This window comes from Typha latifolia, chromosome 1, assembly GCF_019914945.1.
Source record: "Typha latifolia isolate L0001 chromosome 1, TyphaL0001v2, whole genome shotgun sequence".
NCBI lineage: Eukaryota > Viridiplantae > Streptophyta > Magnoliopsida > Poales > Typhaceae > Typha > Typha latifolia.
In genome coordinates, this window is record NC_133086.1 from 15764951 (window position 1) to 15784423 (window position 19473).

Genomic DNA, 19473 nt, shown 5'->3' on the forward strand with positions numbered 1-19473 from the left:
ATTTTGTAATCCAAATCCTTATTTTCCTATATAATTTTCATTTAACACTTAAAAATTAATTTAGATGATACTAAAAAAAATATTCTATTATAATATACAAAATAATTTACAAATATCTAAATTATTTATGTCTTTTTCATTCTTCTTTTCTCTTCCCCCAAAAAAAAAAAGATAAGGAGGAAGGGGAGGTGGGAACATGAGAAAAATATGGTGATAACGACTGCGGAAGAGGTAGGTGAGGAGATGGTAGAGAGATATAAAAAATAAGAAAGAATGGTATGAGTGTTTTAGTAACTTAGTTAATATTAGTTAATTATAATAATGTCAGAATGTTAAACGAGAATTATAGAAAAAAAAAGAGATCGGATTATAAAATTCTAAAAAAAGTGTGAATCACATAATGAATAATATATAAGGTGTGACATGTAAAAATCTCATATATATATATATATATATATATATATATAAACTTTTTTATGTTAAATATAAACCACTTTAGTTTAATATACTCTTGTATTTGTACATGATATTATTTGTTGGGCTACAAATTTTTAATGTTAGTAGACGAGGATCGGGTCTAAGCCCAATTCAGACCCAAATTACAAAGGATATGATTTCCAATTGATCCAACTATTTGAATCTCTTATCTTACCACTTAATTTATAATTTTTTTGAGGAAAGGCTCATGCTCTGTTTCACCAAAACAAATAAACCAACACCAAAGAAAGTTTTTCAAATGCCTGGGTAAACCACATAAAGCTGCATATCCCTCAAAACAATCAGACGGACCCATCCAAATACTCAAACAACTGACAGAGAGAGGGAAACAAAACACACACATAATAACTAGAACATCTTCAATCTTTGTGAGGTCCAGAACTTGAGTCATCCTCATTGTCTTCTTTAGTACCTCCTCACCCTGAACTCTTGCCTAACAAAAGAATAAAGATGTAGTATACCACTTTATGTTACATCTTAAAAGATAGTAAAAGTGAAAAACTCTTCAATTAAAACTCACCTATGTATAGTTATGACTAGAAGGGTATGATTTATTTATTTTTCTTTTAGGGTTTAAGATACAAATGTACCAGTTGCTGACTTGTTCCTCCTGGGAAAGATTCTAGCCCGGAGAGGATTCTTCATAACCACAGTAAAGCTCAGCTCCTCCGCCATATCGACCTCTTCTCCCTCCACCGCCTTCCATTCGAACTTCCACACCAAATTGGCCAGGAAGTACTCAAGATGCAGCATGGCAAGCCCGTACCCGGGGCACATCCTTCTCCCGGCCCCGAACGGTATCATCTTCATCTCCCTACTCCCCGTTATATCCACATCTTCCCCTTCCCCGCCTTCCAAGAACCTCTCCGGCCTGAACTCCATCGGCTCCTTCCACGCCGCCGCGTCCCGTCCTATCTCCGACACCAAGAAGTTCACCTCCGCTCCCTTCGGTATCGAATACCCGTCGAATTCTATGTCGTCTTTCACGGCGTGCGGCAGCACGAAGTGGCCCGGCGGGTGCCGCCGCAGGCCTTCCATCACCACTGCCTTCAGGTACGGCATCCTCTGCAGGTCCTCTTCTTGGATTTCTCCGCGTTCGTCTCCGACCACCGCCGCCATCTCTTGGAATAGCCTGGCCTGCACCTCCTGGCGCTTTACCAGGTTCGCCATGATCCACTGCAGCGGCGTCGTGGTCGTGTCGATGCCGGCGGTTAGGAACTCCGAGCAGATGCTCACCATCTCGTCCTCCGTCAGCTTCCGTTCTTGTTCCTCCTCTTGAATCTCTAAATCGAGAATCGAATCCACGTAGGAGAAGTCGAAGCTCTTCTTCTTATCGTTGTCTCGTCGTGCTCGAATTAAAGGGATAAAGATCTCCTCCAGTTTTCTTCTCATCTCTACATATTCCATCCAACGCTTGCGGAATAGAAGCTTCATGATCTTGGGAAAGAAAGCGAAGATGGGGAATTTAGTGAAGGAAAGGATCATTTCTGATTCTAGAACTTGGATGTCTATAATGGTTTTCTCCTCCAACTTCTCTCCGAAGCACATGAGCCCCAGCAAGCAGAACATAGCGAACTGGAAGCTCTCCACGACCACCGTGATGCCTTCGTTGGCCTCCCTCTGGGTCTCGAGCTTCTCGAAGAGGATTCCGAGTACCCAACGGCGAGCCGGCGCGAAGAGCTTCACGCGAGAAGGGTGGAGGATTTCGGAACTGAGATTGCGGCGTAGGAGACGCCAGAAATTGCCGTATGGCGCCGAGCTGATGTTGTGCTGGTTGCAAGTGAATAGGATGTTCGGGTCAACGGCGGGTGGGCGGTCGGCGAAGGCAGCGCCATTTTGGATAAGGGCGCGGTGGGCCACGCGGCTGTCGGCGATGAAGATGCACGGGCGGAATCCGATGTTGACGGAGATGATCGAGCCGTGCTTCGCGTGGAGCTCCCGGAGGAGGGGCTCCACATCGAAGATTGATTTCCGTTGCCATATGAAGTTGAGAAGGAAGGGGATGGAAGGGGGACCCGGTGGCAGCTTTTTATTGCTGTGGGATTTGGGGAGGATAAGTTTGAGAGCTATGAATGCAGAGATGGATAAGAAGAGGAGCAGCAGAATCTCCATTTTGGATGAGTGGAGTAAGAAGGCAGAGGAATTGTATCTGTCCTTATAGACTATAGTTTATAGTATGAAACTGGTTGTTTGTTTGATCTGGTAGCAGATATTCGAAAAGGTCCGTGCGGTGGGAAACAATTTTTTTCCGGGAAAATTACATTTAACCCCATTTTGGTTTACTCTCAATTTTACAAAACTACCCTACAGAAGAATATGGTGCTGTGCCACTTGCCAGCCTTGAAGAGAGGATAAGGTTTATTGGCAATTAAGTTGAGGATAATTCTGAGGACTTCCTTACCATCACAGAGTTGGAAAATATGGTACAAGACTTGTGGTAGGTATTAAGTACCCAAAAGACATTTAAAAAAAGAAAAAGAAAATCAAGAAACAAAACACTTATTATCATCACCCGACCCAATTGCAACCTTATTAGCATCTATTATCAATAAAAATATGAGCCCACTTAATACATCTGACCATTATTAATCAATTATCGTACCATATTCATTTTGGTCGAATATGATCATAATTGGCCTTCGAACTATTTTTCCGAGACGATATTAATTTCAACTTGAATCGCTTTTAGTAATTCTACTTCTTAAGAAGAATATCCTCACTAACTGGGACTGGCTGAAAGCAATAGCTTCGTCTCTTGCTGTACTGAAATATCCTCAATAATTATACTCCACCGTATCATTCACATGAATTTTAAACATAAGGCTCTTTGCAATATTCCAGTAACATATCAATTCCTAAATTTAGTAAATCATGGACATACACACATAATCATTCGAACATTTAAGAATTTTACAGTAGAAATCAAGCCTACTTCTGACATCTTAAAATTACATTACATAATCACATTGTAAAATTTGAAATATTAAGATTTGTGCTTATTTTAGACCTTAGAACAGAGTGATTGTCTTAGAAACAGGAGTTCATTATCTTGATAAAAAGCCAACGCACATATAAATATAAATATAACTTCCACTACTCTAACAAACTATGTCTGTTTATTTAATTATATTAATTGGCAGAATATGTATTGTCTCATGGTTTGCAAGCCAAAGCCAGACAGTTAGTCGTTAGGGGTGAAAACAGGTCAAATTAACTCTGACCCCACTTGATTCTATATCCGGATCGAATTGGATACGGGTGCATAAATGCCACCAATTCCGGACACAGAACCGACAGGGGTTTACAAAAATGTCCAAAATCTGGATGCCGTTATACATTAGTTTCACAGACAATATTGGCAAAATAGCTTGTAAAACAAGTTCAAATAGTTTAAACTCATATTCTGAAACTTCCATATAGATGAAGAAAAAAGAAAAAGAAGAAAGAAAAGAAAGAACGTACCTGCCACAATGGAAGACCAGGGAAGCAGTCGCAGGTGCCACAATGGAAGACTAGGGAAGCAGGCACAGGTCGGCAGAGACTAAACTGGAGACAATCTCAAAAGGAAAGCAGCACATAAATATATTTGGTTCTAATGATTAGACAGTTGTGTTGCGCTCAAAAGAAGATCAGATTGAGATAAACATCACCAGGGCATCGTCAGATGTCCCTAAAAAATTTATGCACAAGTTACTGATAAGGACATTACAAAAATACATGTCCATTCAGATATCTGGATTCCACCAGGTTCTGTTACAGAGCAACTCCTCGCTTACATACTTCTACTACCATTTCTTCATACCAGGAGTTCCTGTCTCACTTCATCTCGTGGCATTGCAAAACACACTGTTTCCCAGTTTCCCATTTCCTGTATTAATTATACTTTACTCTGTCCTTGTTCAATTTCTTCCCCCCTTGAGTGACAGGGAATATCATACACCCAAAGGACACGTAAAACAACCAAGGGCATGTAACATGTATGGTTATCCTAAACATACACGCTTAGCTGGTCCTACTGAAATGTAGCAAAGGAGAAACTACATTGCCAGTAGTAACTAGCATTTATCTCCGGGATGCGTTGTGAGAAGTGAAAAACCGGTAATCTGGGTGATCAACATGGAGGAGCCGCAACCAATTATCAGCAGCTTGCAGCAGTGAACTCGCCAATTGCCTCTCACCTCCACTAGGAGTCCATATTGTACCTTTAAACTTGTAAGAGGCTAGTCCAAAAGTTGGAAGAGAAATCATTGGAACACCATCAACCCTCTGTGGAAAGGTAATTGTAGGACCAGAAGCACTGCCAATGCCTGCAACCAAGAAGTCAACAGAAGAATACTGTAAGGTTAATTGGAACAAAAGTGTTAATAATGGCCAAGTAATACGTAAATGGTGAAACCATATAAAATATTCTATCAAAAGATTCAAACAACAATGCTAGCTTATAAGTCCACCAAGAAAGAAATGGAACTTCATGATAAAAAGATAAACCAAATGGTGTGAGACAATTTCCACTAGGTTGAAGTATGAATATCGACAGGTGTAAAAAGTTGGTATAGATAAGTCAGAAAACTAGTTCATCATTATCCAGCCATTCTATATTACTTTACACATGGTGATGCATGATTCTTGAATGCTACTAAAGTGATAAGGTGCTAAAAGGTGCAAATGATTGGTGGCCAATGGACATCTAGATACCAAGTCAACACAAAAACCAAAATCCAAGAATATTCTAAATACAAGATTCTAAAGTAACATACAAAATTGATAAGGTAAGAATTCAATTATTAACCTTAGTAACTGGCCAAGATCTGCTTTTTGGCTATACGCAATACTAGTTCAATAATACAGTCATCTTATGAATCCAAAGCAAGAGAAGAGAAATTGACGTGAAGACACCTAATAGACTACCAACGGACAAGAATATTAATTGAAATAAAAAACATAACTCAGATGATTTATATGATACCTGAGAATAAGCTACAAAACAGATAAATCAACAAGCTGCTAGACGTGTTATTTTACAATTATAAAGAGTAACACATCCATGATGTATAAGAGAATAAAGCTCAAGAAACTTAGATGTAAGGCATGCAGAATATCAAACATCCATGTATGACAAATACACCCTCCTTGTTATCTAGTAATAGTTAAAAGAACTTTATATGTTATATATCATATATACTTTACAGTATCAATATATAACTGTATAAGAATCATGATATTCAGGGAAAGAAGATGCCAAACACACAACACCACCCTGAGTGATATGGGATTTGGGGTGTGGGGAGGGCTGTTACTGTTTCATGTTTGAAGTGATGAAAGAAATCCACTAGATGCATCTTAGTAGAGATATGCACAATTAATCAAAAGTCATTTCTTTCTTATTCAGAAACTCCTGCCATGATGTTGGTTCTGCAAATGGCAAAACGTATATTTTTCAATATGAATAGAATTTACGTGGCATAACGATTAAGGTTTGATATACAAGGTCTAGCCTCCAATTCAAAATGTTAATAAAATCTACTTATCTGTGCCTTTTTGTTCCGTACGCCTCTAGGTTCCACTGAAGAAAATGGTGAAATCATTAATTTCCAATCTTATCCATCATCCAAGAGCAATGCAAAAAGTAAGCATCCCAGCTTCAGTTGCCTTAACTTCTTGGGTTAGGTGTTTTTCATTCATTTGACCAAAATTTTCACCCTAATCTTAGAGACCTTTGTATGAGGTGGCCTATTAAACAATAGATTTTCATGATCTACCCATCAAACGAAATCAATTTCGCTTATTTAAGGCTAGATATTTTACATATTTAGGGTAAATAAACTGAGAAATTAACTTTTTTTCTATTTAAACCGGAGTTACCCATATTTAAAGGAACAGAAATTAGATGACCCGTTAAAAGGTTTTTGATGGATTCAAACAAAATCTATAGAAACCATCATAAAGAAGCTCTTCAAGTGTAGTATCTTTAGTATAGTAAGGAAGAACTCAATCTGTTGATAGGTTATTTATAAGGCTGCAACAAGATAAGCCATACTTGAACAATTCACAATCACAGTTTTCAAGTGATAACAATGAAGAATGAACACATGAATTCACATTATTTCATCTTAATAGGCATATAAATTAATACTGTTCTTATGTCCTACTTATGAGTAGAGATTGAGCTATAATTAGACTCATTAAGATACAATTTGATGGGAACCCAAGTTTGGTTTGGGAGATTGAGCTTCTTGATTAAAAAAGAGAAAAACAAGCTTCAACTTTTCAAGAATAAATAAATTAAGAAATTTGCTGACCCATAAATTTTTTAAAATAATACATCAAAAGATATATGGTTTGCAACTTTAGAAAGTAGATATTATTTTCTGAAACATATCCTCCATGATATTGCATGATCATAAAAAGACAATATTCCCTTTTAGTAGCCAATCCAGTATAACATAAAACGCTGAAGTCTTCAACTAATAAAAATGTATTTCCCTCCTTTCCTCATTAATTAGTGAACCTCCTATTCTGGGATCATATGTTCGGAAGCCCAACTTGTAAAAGAAATTCATCTTTTTTTAAATCCAATTATTCATATTCTAGATAGAATTTTATGATTGGAATCTCAAAATAAAATATATAAAAGCAACCCAACATTAGCAGAAATTCTATGCTTCTTCTGCAGAAGATATTAAACCAATTATCAGACAACAAAATATACAATTCTCTCGCCAAGCTTCTGCAGAGCTTACTCTCAAAGGCACAATAGAAATTGCTTTTATGGGAAGAGCCTGTGGAACTTATAATTTGCATGCCTCTGAAATGCACTGGGACATACAATTTGCAAGAATAAGCTGCCTCACAGTCATGTACCAGTCATGTACTAGAAATATCTGATTCAATTCATAAGGTCCCACAATTCTAAAGACATGAAACACAATTATGTGAAAGAGGTAGGAAAATAACTCACCTTTTATTGGAGTTGAAAGGGAATGAAAGGTGAGAAAGCAAGCATCCAAATCACGTAATGTTGGTCCGGTTGGTATCCGGTATATAGGATACCTGCATCATTCATGGTAAAATGGAGCAAACAACCATCAGCCAAGTTGAGATCAACAATGACTTGAATTGCAAATCGAGATCAAATAGAACATAAATTAAAATTTTACCATGCAACAGACATCCAACTGGCTGGCAACAAATCACAACTTCTGATTGTCTTCAATTCGGGAAATCGTCGTGCAAGGGCTGAAACCTGAAACAAGTCAGCTATGTCAGAAGAAAATAGGACTTTAATGACCTAGAAAGCCATATCAGGTTGGTTGCTTAACAAAGATAAAATCATGCCTTATCGGCTAATGGTTCACGTATGTATGGAGGGTCCATTTCAAGGAACTCGAAAAGCAGATGGCCCTGAGAATCTCCAGAATCACCATCATTGCTTGTCAAGGCCTCCTTCCAGGCTACGCTTTTTTCTTTCAGGGACAATCTGTCCATCCTTAGACGAGAAGCACCAGAAAGATGGTTTCGATTCCGTTGACCCTTTTCATGCTCAGAATCACTGCTTCCATCACTACTTGAATCCCGAAAACCTTCACCATCACTGTCCTCGCCAATTTGCCTAGCGCAATAGAATTATCATTAGTAACATGTCAAAAGCAACATCAAGGAGTTATTCAAGTATGGTCTACAATATAGTCTAAGACACAGTAAGTTAAATATAAGAAGAATAATAACTACATCACAATGGCAACCAAGACCAAAAACACTTCCAAAAGAAATAGTGAGCTTATAGTAGCATCTGGTATGTTTGTTCACTTGGTTCTGCCAACATTTGTCCAAGCAAAATGTAAGCCCGTAATATTACCATTTTGCTGATCCAACCACATACACATACAGATATGTCAATCTTCCATAAAGCCAGTGTAGTTTTGTCTAGGCCAACAATTTCTCATTAGTGACAACTCATCTAGCATCTATGTTTCTCAATGGGATATCTTGGTATCTCAATGGTAGAAAACAGGAATGTAGCTCCATAAACAGATATCAACGTCACAAATATTTCTCAAACACTAATAAGGCAGAAGATTCATAAAAAAACCAAAAGGATCATGGACATCAACTCTAAGAAAAATAAGTTTATATGGTAGTCTTCTTGCAGCCCACAAATATTTATGAATCATAAATAAGCAAACAGATAATTAAGACCCAAATCAATGATAACCAAACTAGAGAGTACAAAATTCATATAACTACCCAAACATTGGAGAATAGAAATCTTGCAAAAAAAATTTTAAATGGCGTAATGCTCGATACCTTGAATTAGCTGACGGTCGAGTCAATTCACCGTATAATTGGATTCCTGACAGGTAGGGCACGTAGTACTGCACAACGCTTTCATTCCCATTCAGAAGCAAAGGAAAACCAGCTCCATATGCGCTCCATTCCTTAAACGACTCCCAAAGATCTCCGAGCGCAAAGTACGGCATCAATTCCACATCGCACGCTCTCCAACCCCGCATCCTCGTCTACAGATCACCAAATCCGACCAAACTTTAACCATAGATTTCGAACCCAAACAAGATCGAAACGCCGATAAAATCTTGTACAAACCTTGGGGAGATACTGAGCCGGAATCGACGGCGTGGTGGATTCCAAGAACCGATCTAGATTGCACGATGGAGAAAGCAGTCGCTTCTCCTTCTCCCATCCTCCCCGATTTTGGTGGCTTCGCCGCGCTTTGCCGGCGCTGTAGAATCGATCCTCTCCGTAGCAACGCCTCGTCCCCATCGTTGCTTAAGAATACCAATGGTAGAAATCTCCAATTAAAGAGGAAACGGCCTCGGACTGGGAGATTTCGATCGAGATGGGGAGAGGGAGAGGGAGAGGAAGCGGGAATTGGGAGAAGGGAGTAGGGAATGGAAATTTTAAGAGGGTATTAATTAGATGGAAAACAGTTAAGAGGATGAGATTAGAATTATTAATCTTGTTCAGCGGATCTTTTTTTTTTTTCGTTTTTGTGATCGGAAGGTCTAGGAGAGGACACATGTATGGTCTGGAGAGAACTTGAAGACCAGTGTCTCGGATTGCCACACTGGAGTCTAAGATTAGCGTGCTAAAATTTAGGACAAAGTCGGCGCCTCGGGAGACGACAGGAGAGGTATGAGGGAGGAGGGAGGAGGGATGAGGGATGAGGTCGTTATTTCCGCGTACAGGACGCGTCGTCTTCGCCTCGTTTCCGCCGCGCTAGGTGGAAGATTGTTTGCACGCTCGACTGCAGGAATTACAACTTATAAAGGATTGTGAATGGCTCTGCGAACCAGCTAATATTTTATTTGTAAACGTTCAGTTGTTGTGGAGCTAATTAAATTAAAAGTGAATGAATGTTCTTTCCTTTGGAAAAGTACAATTCCCATGGCCACCGTAGAATAGAGGTGGAGAGACGGACTCCTCTTTTACTCGGTCCAGATTTGGTTCAGAAAGACTACGTGCCAGCGGAGGATCAAGTCGTTGATTGCTGCTGAGTGTCTTTAGGCTTTGTGAGCGCTTTGTGTGGCTCATTTATATCGGGAAAGGAATAAGGTGGCAGACTGCGCTGCCAACCAAAGGTAAATTCACGTCAGGATTTCGATCGATCAGGCCAGCTAAAGAGCTCCCCGCTGACCTATGTAATCCCCTCAATTTTGAGGGCTTCGGCTATGGCTAATCAAATTATTTAATTTAAGTGGGTACAGATTTCTTTCTCTAGAAAAAAGTACAATTTATATTAAATAAAGGATAAAATTGTACTTACACTCTTTAAATTATATCTGATTTAAAAGAAAAAAAGAAATAGTTACTCACAAAGGCTTTTGCTTTAAAAACTAGAGATATATTTCAGATTATATTTTCTCCCTTATATTTTCATTACAAAACTTGAGATATATTTTAGGTTACACTTTCTTCCCATTTTATGCTTCTATTGCAAATTATCTATGTTTTGTTATTTTTTTGACAGATTTGCTCGCTCTTTATCTTTTAAAAGTTTCTAACAACTTTGCTTTTTCATTTAATGAGATACAGTGAAATGATATGACATGTTCCAAATTTATACATAAAATATAAATTAGTTTAGAGAGAAACTCTTTCTTATTAGATGAGATTGAGTGTGAGAGAAGAGTTATGACCTCTTTTTTTAGCTCTTCCTCATCATTCTCGTCCTGCTCACTTTTTTGCGGTGCAACTTTTGAAGTCTTCGTTCATCTCCCTACTACAATAGCGTCAAGATCTTTCTAATATGAACTCCAATTGATATTATTTTACATGCATCGAAAAACTTAGCTTTATCTCTAATGAATATCTTCAAGTTCAATTCTTTAAATAATAAAATTAAATATATTTTAATTTTTTATTCATATCTTTGTTATAAGAACTCTAATTAATATAAATTTATATGCATTGAAAAGCTTATTTAATTTTCTACAATTTCTATCTCTAATAAATATCACTAAATGTGATCATTTCAAGGGCTTAAAAGTTATTTAAATATTATAATTTAAAAAAATATAGAATTACGTTTGGTCTACTAACATGTTATGTTGGCTTACATTGGTCTCTCGTAGACCAAATTAATTCTTTTTTTAATTATAATATTTAAATAAATTATAATTATTAAAGTTATCAAATTTTAAAAATGCTCATTAGAGATAAAGTTATTAATGACTAATAAAATTTCCAACACATATAAAATATCATCAATCCGAGTTCATATGAAAAAGATACGAGCAAAAGAGTGAATAAATCTATTTCGTTCGTATCTTTCTCATATAAACTTCAATCGACTTGAAAATTTTATTTAATTTTCTAAAACTTCATCTCTAATAAGTATTTTCAAATTCAATTTTTTAAATAATAAAATTAATTTTTATTTTACTTTTTTTATCTATATCTTTATCATAAGAACTCCGATTGGTATATAGCTCATTCATGTGTCCAATTAAAAACACACAATACATAAAATTTGAATGACTTTGGAAATGGAAAGATGAAAACTTTTCATATTTTTCCCACCTAGGTGTTTTCCCCTCTTCTTGCTGCCCTTCTTCTTCTTCTCGGCCTTTCTCTTTGCCGCCTTCGAGGACCGCTATGCCTCCTTTCTTAACTTGGTCTCTTGTTCACCTCCCCTCTCCACCAGCCTTATCCTTAGCTTCCAAATGGACACCTCTGAAGAGGAGCTCCTTAGAAGCTTCTCGACCCTATTAAAATACTCTTTCATAGATGCCACCATCTCGCTTAGCAGTGAGCACATAATCAAGACAAGGAACCTGAATCTATGTCTGATAGGAAAAATGATTTCTAACCGTCCTTTCAACGTTGGTGGTCTCAAGAATGCGCTAACAAAAGCATGGAATATTGAAGGATCCATAGCCATTATAGAAGCGGGGAAGAATGGTTTCCTCATCAAGTTTGAACTCCTAATTGACAAATGGAGTATATAGTACAGAGCCCCTTGGTCCTTCAATAGGAATATGTTTGTATTAAATGAGTTTAAACCTAATCTCCTAACCGAGAAATGGACTTTCAAGTATAGCGAACTCTAGGTGCAATTCCATGGGTTCTTGATAGAATATCTCTCGATCATAGTGGCTATGGTTGTAGAATCTGCAATAGATTCGCTAATAGAGCCTTTCTCTTGATGCTACGAAGTGGACCAAATACATTCGAGCTATAGTCTCAGTGAACATCACTACTCCACTCAAAATCTCTCACTTAATCACCCTTGTGGATGGGAGCCCCTATGAAGTGAAGGTTCTTTATGAACGACTCCCTCATTTCTATGAAAGGATCGACCATGAACTGGCCGAATGTTTTGTAAGAGGTGATCTTGAATCTAAGGTCACCAATGATTATCCCACCCAAACGAGGAGCAAGCTAATGACATTGTTGAGGCTAATATTTACCAATCTAGCCGCCCCTTCCTACTCGCTCGAAGTTATGGTTAAGTCTAAGGCTGGCATAGTTCAAAGCTCAAAGTTGGGCCACTATGTCCCGCCCTGGAGAAGGAAGATGTGGTATAGAGCCTAGTCGACCATCGCAAGTTTTATTAGTTGTAGGTGAGCTGTCGAGCATTATGGAGAAGTTGACTAACAACGCCTCGCCTTGTCACATCCTAGTTGCTGTAAACAAGACTGCAACATCTATTCAACCTTCAACTAGAGCCTATGTGTTGCTCTGATGTAGCATAGGTGCGCTTGCCAACATCATGAGCGAATGTGGAAGAGCTAAAATTGGTCTTAGTCCTCATCGACCAAATCAATCACATCAAATTTAAGGGTTTTCTAGCTCCCCCTATCCACCCAAGCTAACCCTAAGACCTCCAACATCTATCTCTACTGAAGATCTTACCCCCATGTAGCCCAGTGATGTAGCACAAAAATAGGCTATACAAAAACATCACCATAGCTCCTCCTGCTCCACCACATATCTTGTAAGCTAAAACTAAAACTCCAGACATACCCTACACCCCTCTGGAAGACAAACCAACTATGTTGAAAATTGAATGCAAACCTTTAGTCATAGAGTTATTTTGTTTAATTAACTTTTCATATCACCTATTTCCCTTTAAAATCAACATATTTTTTACTTTTTCACATCATATTAAAAATAATAATTACACATTACTCTAGTTCATAATTAAATACCACATTTTTTTTTAGTCCAATTCAAGGTACCTAAATCATGATTAATAAAGGGAGCCTACTAGCCACATTTAGGATTTAAACTCAAACTAAACAATGGGGGCATTTTTTTTCAAATAATGATAGAAGAGATACCTCTGTCAAATAAAATCAAAATAATTCTTCAAAGATTGTTCATGAAGTCAGCAGGAAAATCAAAATAACTCTTCACGATTCAAGCATGATACTATTCGTTCGTTGATTTTTGTTCTCAGAGTACTTAATACAATTCTTCGAACTCCTAGCAACTAAAAAACTCTCTAGCTTTCCAGTTAGAACCACATCCTATAAAATATGTCTCACTCTTAAACTTAGTCATGAATCTTTATAAAGTCTGTGCATATACTCATACAAAGATTCTACACATTTTAGTGCTTTATGCATATATTTATAAAAAGATTCTACACATTGAAAATATCTTTTTATACATTACATAAAAAAATTATATAAAACCTGCTTCAATTGAAAACTCATTACTTGTTGACCCAGGCTCTCAGAATTTATTGCCACACGTTTTCAAGAGATTAGTAATTCAATCTCATGCTCCATGTCCCAAACCATTAAGCCTATATTTGACAAGCACAACCACCCCAACCTTCACACAACTGCTATATCTATCTTCTGCACAAATAGCCATCCATTAAATACTTGCCTAAAAGAATTGAAGTACCCACCAAACTAGGGTTTTACAGGCCAAGACATACATGCATAACATAACTAACTCAATCAAATCAAGCCATCAATATTCGAAACTAAAAATGCTATGCCTAGAAACACACTGTAGACATTTTTGACGTGGCATCATCTCATACATTCATAGAATATATTTATAAAATATTTGTAGATATAACATTATTCATTTTAAACGGCACTCAATTGTTTAACTTGAATATCTCAAACTGTTGGGATACGTTTTCATAGTTGTAAAAACATAATTTACTGGCAATTTTAATTGCAAAAAAAAAAATTGTACATATTATGTACATGTAGACATAGTATGTCCTCGCCATCATGCCTGGTTGCCAAGAGAATTACCATCCATAATAACTTCATGGGAGCCCACAGCATTGATCATCGGCATGGCTACTGCTTACTGCTCGTGACTGTTATCGCATCGTTGAAGTTGATAATTAATTACGCATTCAATGTTTCAAACCACTCCTATGAGAAGTTCTTTGCCAAGTTCCAAAACTAGTCAGAATCTCCATCCAAGTCTAGCTAGAAATTAGATCCAAGGAAATTAAACGATGCAACTCCCCAGTTATGGCTCTACATCTCCAGTCTCCCTATAAATAAAGCAATACTCCAAATCCTCCCTCACTCACACCCTCTTCATTAGGAATTATAATGAAGACCTCATTCCTCTCCTTGGTCGCCACTGTCATCTTCCTCCTCGGCCTTATCCTGGCTCCGACGGCGAAGGCGGTGACGTGTGATCCCAGTGAGCTGTCCTCGTGTTTCGGGGCCATCCTGTACTCGGCTCCGGTGACGGCCGAATGCTGCGCCGAGCTCAAGGCGCAGCAGCCGTGCTTCTGCCAGTACGCGAGAGACCCTAACTTGGGAGGCTACATCTCCAGTGCTAACGCCCAGAGGGTGGTGCAGCAGTGTGGAGTGAAGGCACCCAGGTGCTGAAGCAGGATTGATGAGGATGAGGCAAACATAATATGGAAATAAAGTTACTAGAAAGCAACTATAGGGTTGCATGGTGATACTTGTGTCTCCTTTTATATGTGTGTGTTGAACTTTCTTGAATAAAATCAAACGGTTTGTCTGTTAAAGTAGATATTTGCGTCCAGTGAACTCTTATCCATGATAAACGGTTATATTGATGGAAAAGTAATGCAGTGAACTTTGGATGTTGTTAGTAGTTCGTCGGGTTCTCAATTCGAAATCTTTGAGATTAGAACTTTGGGGGGATTCTAAATTGATCTAAGCAGGAGTTATAAAATATATCAGCAGCTAAGGGTGGTAAGTCTTTAACTTGAGGCAATAACTTGAAACAAACTTAATTAATAAATGGGTTATATTTGTCTTATCCTAACTTGACCCAATTGCCACCCCTACCTATAGCTTATCTCAAGAGCAAGTGGAGTGAAATGGTCCTCAATAGTAATTAAAATTGACAAAATTAACGTCCTCCTATCTCAACAACCAGCATTAAGTGTGGTTATTTAAGCTAGAAACAAAGGGGAGGCTAAACTAGCAGTGGCTTGTATTAGGCTCACCAGATGAGGGATTATAAACAAAGACCAGCTGAAGTTTTTAAGATTAGTGAAGATCTTCTTCATAGGAAACTCAATAAAATTGCTTAACAGATGAGGAAATTTAACTCAATTCGGACTTGTTAGAACAGGCAGGATTGACTTATTCTGAGCATGATTTGAACCTAGCTCGATCGATTCAAGTGGCGCCTATGTTAAACCAACTCAGTTTGGAGAGAAACTGATTCATCAGACATGCCATATATTTGATACACAATGAGGCCAAATTATGAACCCTCAAATGTCAAGTATAGCTCTTCCAATTTAAGTAGACTTTATGGATTAAAACTTACCACTAACAATCACAAAGATATGTACGTTGCTCATCAACTTAGAACTAGTAGAGGATGATGCCATGAACACAAAAATACAACCATCATAAGATTGAGACGCTACCACTGATGAACCAAAGCGGTTGAAAATTTTTATGGCTAGTAAGTATATTGATGGGCAAGTTATGGAAAAGTATGAAACTAAAATTCGGATACAGAAGCCCAGAAACAGAAAACATCCCCTATATGAACAATAAATGAACAAATGAAAGCAATAGCTAAGAATTATGGCAATTATAAGATGGGAGGTTGTTACAGGCAGAGTTAATGACCTCAAACTTGCTTCTATAACCTCACGATTTCGTAAGAGTTGTAAGTAGCTATTATTCATCATGGAGTACATGAATGCAATTAGAGCTAAAAGAAGCACAATTCTCATCTCCTGTAAGGTTTCAAATCATTTCTAAGCACTTCCATAAGGAAAATCTAGTAAACACAGTCACCAACAAAAGGCCTATTGTGAATTACATAGGACAAGTTTGAAACCCCGATATGAGTTAAGGAGAAACAGAGAAAGAGATCCTGCAAATCCAAAACCCTAGAACAAGTTGGTCGACTTATTTAAATAGCCAACAACAGAATCAGGGCCAAGAGAGATTCATCATTTCACAAGGATTGCGCAATCAATTAAAAGACAATTAGAGTTCAAGTATCACAAAACCCAACCATATACATCTGATTGATACTAGTTACACCGCAATCTTATACCATAAGGTAATTCAAGTCCAATGTAGATAAGAGTATAATTTATCTTAGCAACATAAAGAATTCACTAAATAAGCAAATGTATTTAACATCCTTAAACAAGTAACAAATATAGGCTCCAGTAAAGAAATCTTTCGATGGGTAGGATGGATTCTTAAAAGGTTGACAAACTAAACAATTTAATCCATACCACAATTATCTCTGAGGCTTCTAATTCCATTGACAAGCATTCAATCAGATCAGCCAGCTACTCAGAAAGAAGGATCAACAAACAATTGAATCTACCAACAGTTCAGCTAATAGAATTACTTTCAAATCAATTTTAGGCAGACTTCTCATGCGCCTTACAGACAGGGTATTTTCCTCACAATATACAAAAATAATTAGGTGACGGAGTAAGGCGTCCTGAAAAAAACATTTAGATCTCAAGAGGTTTCAATCATCAAACAACATGAAAGAGATTACAAGACTCACGAGCTCTTTGTAACAATGTTATCACTAATGAGGGCTAATATTTAGAAGGCTAACAAGATCAAGTTGGATACCATAAGAGCTTTGTATCATGGAAAAATGGCACTATCTATAACATTCAGTAATCGTGCCTCGCTTACCAGGAGATCTGGGGACGCATTTTACCAGATATAGTTCATCCTCGCACATAATGGTTTAATTCCTAAAATCTCTTGAAAGCTATGAAAGTCTAAAATGCTATTGTCCATCAGTCTCTGACTCAAACATTACTCTTTAATCTTCTTGATAACTTAAGAAAGTGACATTGCTACCCAAAACCATACATTGTTTCCGTTTGTATTGAAAGATTGTCAATGAGTAATACAAGGACTTAGTGATTCCTATTTCCTTCCATATATACCTTTCAATTCTCACCTCGAGTCATAATTTTTGTGCATTCATTCCTTCAGCTAATATCCAAGTTCCTCAATGACATCCCAAGAAAGTTCTAAGTGTGAAAGACAAGTCATTAGAAAACTAGATGGCATCTAAGTAGGTAGTATGGACCTTCTGGTGTCTCCTAAATGCCACTGAAAAACTACTACAAATAAAATGTGAAAGAAATTAAAAGAAGGCATGGACCAATTCCTACAGACTTGAAAGCAATATACACTAATCTAACAGATATACAAAAAACATTAAACAGCAATAATTTAATAAAAAACTATTTCAAAGAAAATAAACACCACCACCAATCGATCATGATAAACACCGCATGCAACAATTATCTAACCAGTTATACGATAAAACAAAAACATGTAGTCTTAGCACTAAATTGATCCAAAATTTTAATTTTTCCGCACATAGAAAGGGATTGTCTAATCCAAAACATAGAACACAAGATAAAACCAAGACAAGGATATAGAGACCAATCAATCAATCTCCTGGAGCGACGGCGCAGCGCCTGCAGCGACCTCGTCGGCGGAAAACTTCCCCTTGGCCTTGTCGGCGGCTCGGCCACGCGCCTTGCGGTCGAGAAGCGCCTTGCGATCCTTGTCGAGCTTGAGCTTGGTGATGACTACCTTGGAGGGGTTGATCCCAACGTTGACGGTAGAGCCGTTGACCTTCTCCCGAGTGATGCGCTCGATGTGGATGACCCACTTCCGGCGGTAGACCTGGACCACCTTGCCCTCCCGGCCCTTGAAGGTCCCGCGCACCACCTGGACCTCGTCGTCCTTGCGGACGGGGACAGATCGGACATTGTACTTGGTGCGGAGCTCGGTGGAAAGTGGGGCGCTCATTAGCACGCGGCGCACGCTCGACGGAGCGGTGAAGTGCGCCTTGCGGCACTTGCGCCGGGAGCTCGAGACGCGTGGGTTGTACTTCATGGTGGATCTAGGATTAGGGTTAGGGGTTTTGGTGGGAGAAGGAGGCGGCGGAATGGGAGAGAGGGGAGGAGATGGATTATATAGCGAGATGATGGCTGGAGGCTAGGGCTTTGAGGATTTGGGGTGAGAAGTTTGACGGTAATGCCCTTAGTGACTCGACGGGCATAGTGTTCATTATTTATGCACAAATCTAAGTAATTTATGAGGTTATAAATTATTTTAAAAAAAAGTGAATTCTTTATGTTGGGTATTTCTATTAATCTATCTTTTTCAAAATTTACATTTGAGTCACATATTTTGGGCTTAATTATAAAACAAACACCAAGGAGAGATTAATATTCATATTGAATTCAAATAAAATAGTTAATACTTATGCAAACAAATACAATAATTAGTTTGATGGCTGTAATAGATGATATTCCTAGTCGGAAGGTAAATATTTTGTTGGGTATTTCTAATATGAGAGAAGGCCTATTAGGCCTGATGATCAAAATTAGTAGAGCTCCGCGTAGTAGATTGGATGATAGTGTGTATACAAATTAGAGTAATGGTAACATTTTTATTTTTGTACTACTATGCATTAAACTTTGAGTTGCATATATATTTTATTTATTTGTATATATATAATTTGGTGCTTTGTCAATATGCTGTAGTTTTGCCGGATCTTACAGTAGTTTGCTATACACATACACATAATTAGGAATGTTTATTTTGATTATAACATAAATTTATCATTAGAATGAATTATCACGAGTACAAAATTGTTTAAGCATTACATCATTTCTTGCCATACTATGTAGGCATGTGACCAGATGAATTTTTTTTATTAATCCAACGGTGGATTAGTTCATTCTTTATAAGATTTTTTCTGAATTGCAAAAGTAGCTAAGTAATGAGCAATTTAATTAAAATTCTCTGCTTGAGTAACATATCTTGATAGAAGTAAAACAGTGAATCCACCTAATGTAATCTTGTATGATTGGCAGATGGATAGATGCTAATTTGAAGAGTTGCTCTTATGAAAAATAAAGTCAATACTATTAATTATTCCGTTCATATAAGCCTCTTAATTTTGTATTCTTTTGTTGATCTATTCTCGAACCTATTGTATACATATACTGTTGTCAAAAAACTT

At 37.6% G+C, this 19473-nt stretch overlaps 3 protein-coding genes across 3 annotated transcripts; all 3 read right to left on the reverse strand.

Moving 5' to 3' along the window:
* Positions 1 to 708: 708 nt before the first annotated feature.
* Positions 709 to 2680, reverse strand: LOC140781231 (cytochrome P450 89A2-like). The gene is made up of 2 exons (XM_073127136.1): positions 1019 to 2680; positions 709 to 931 (listed from the first exon to the last, which is right to left on the reverse strand). The coding sequence occupies exon 1, from the start codon at positions 2608 to 2610 to the stop codon at positions 1072 to 1074; it is 1539 nt and encodes a 512-aa protein (XP_072983237.1). The 5' UTR covers positions 2611 to 2680; the 3' UTR covers positions 709 to 931; positions 1019 to 1071.
* Positions 2681 to 4056: 1376 nt separating this feature from the next.
* Positions 4057 to 9478, reverse strand: LOC140780790 (uncharacterized). Its single transcript, XM_073126551.1, has 6 exons — positions 9100 to 9478; positions 8803 to 9014; positions 7834 to 8107; positions 7656 to 7741; positions 7457 to 7548; positions 4057 to 4805 (listed from the first exon to the last, which is right to left on the reverse strand). The coding sequence occupies exons 1-6, from the start codon at positions 9274 to 9276 to the stop codon at positions 4561 to 4563; spliced, it is 1086 nt and encodes a 361-aa protein (XP_072982652.1). The 5' UTR covers positions 9277 to 9478; the 3' UTR covers positions 4057 to 4560.
* An 8276-nt stretch (positions 9479 to 17754) lies between these two features.
* On the reverse strand, positions 17755 to 18475 carry LOC140790446 (large ribosomal subunit protein uL24y-like). Its single transcript, XM_073140543.1, has one exon. The coding sequence runs from the start codon at positions 18336 to 18338 to the stop codon at positions 17883 to 17885; it is 456 nt and encodes a 151-aa protein (XP_072996644.1). The 5' UTR covers positions 18339 to 18475; the 3' UTR covers positions 17755 to 17882.
* Positions 18476 to 19473: the final 998 nt, after the last annotated feature.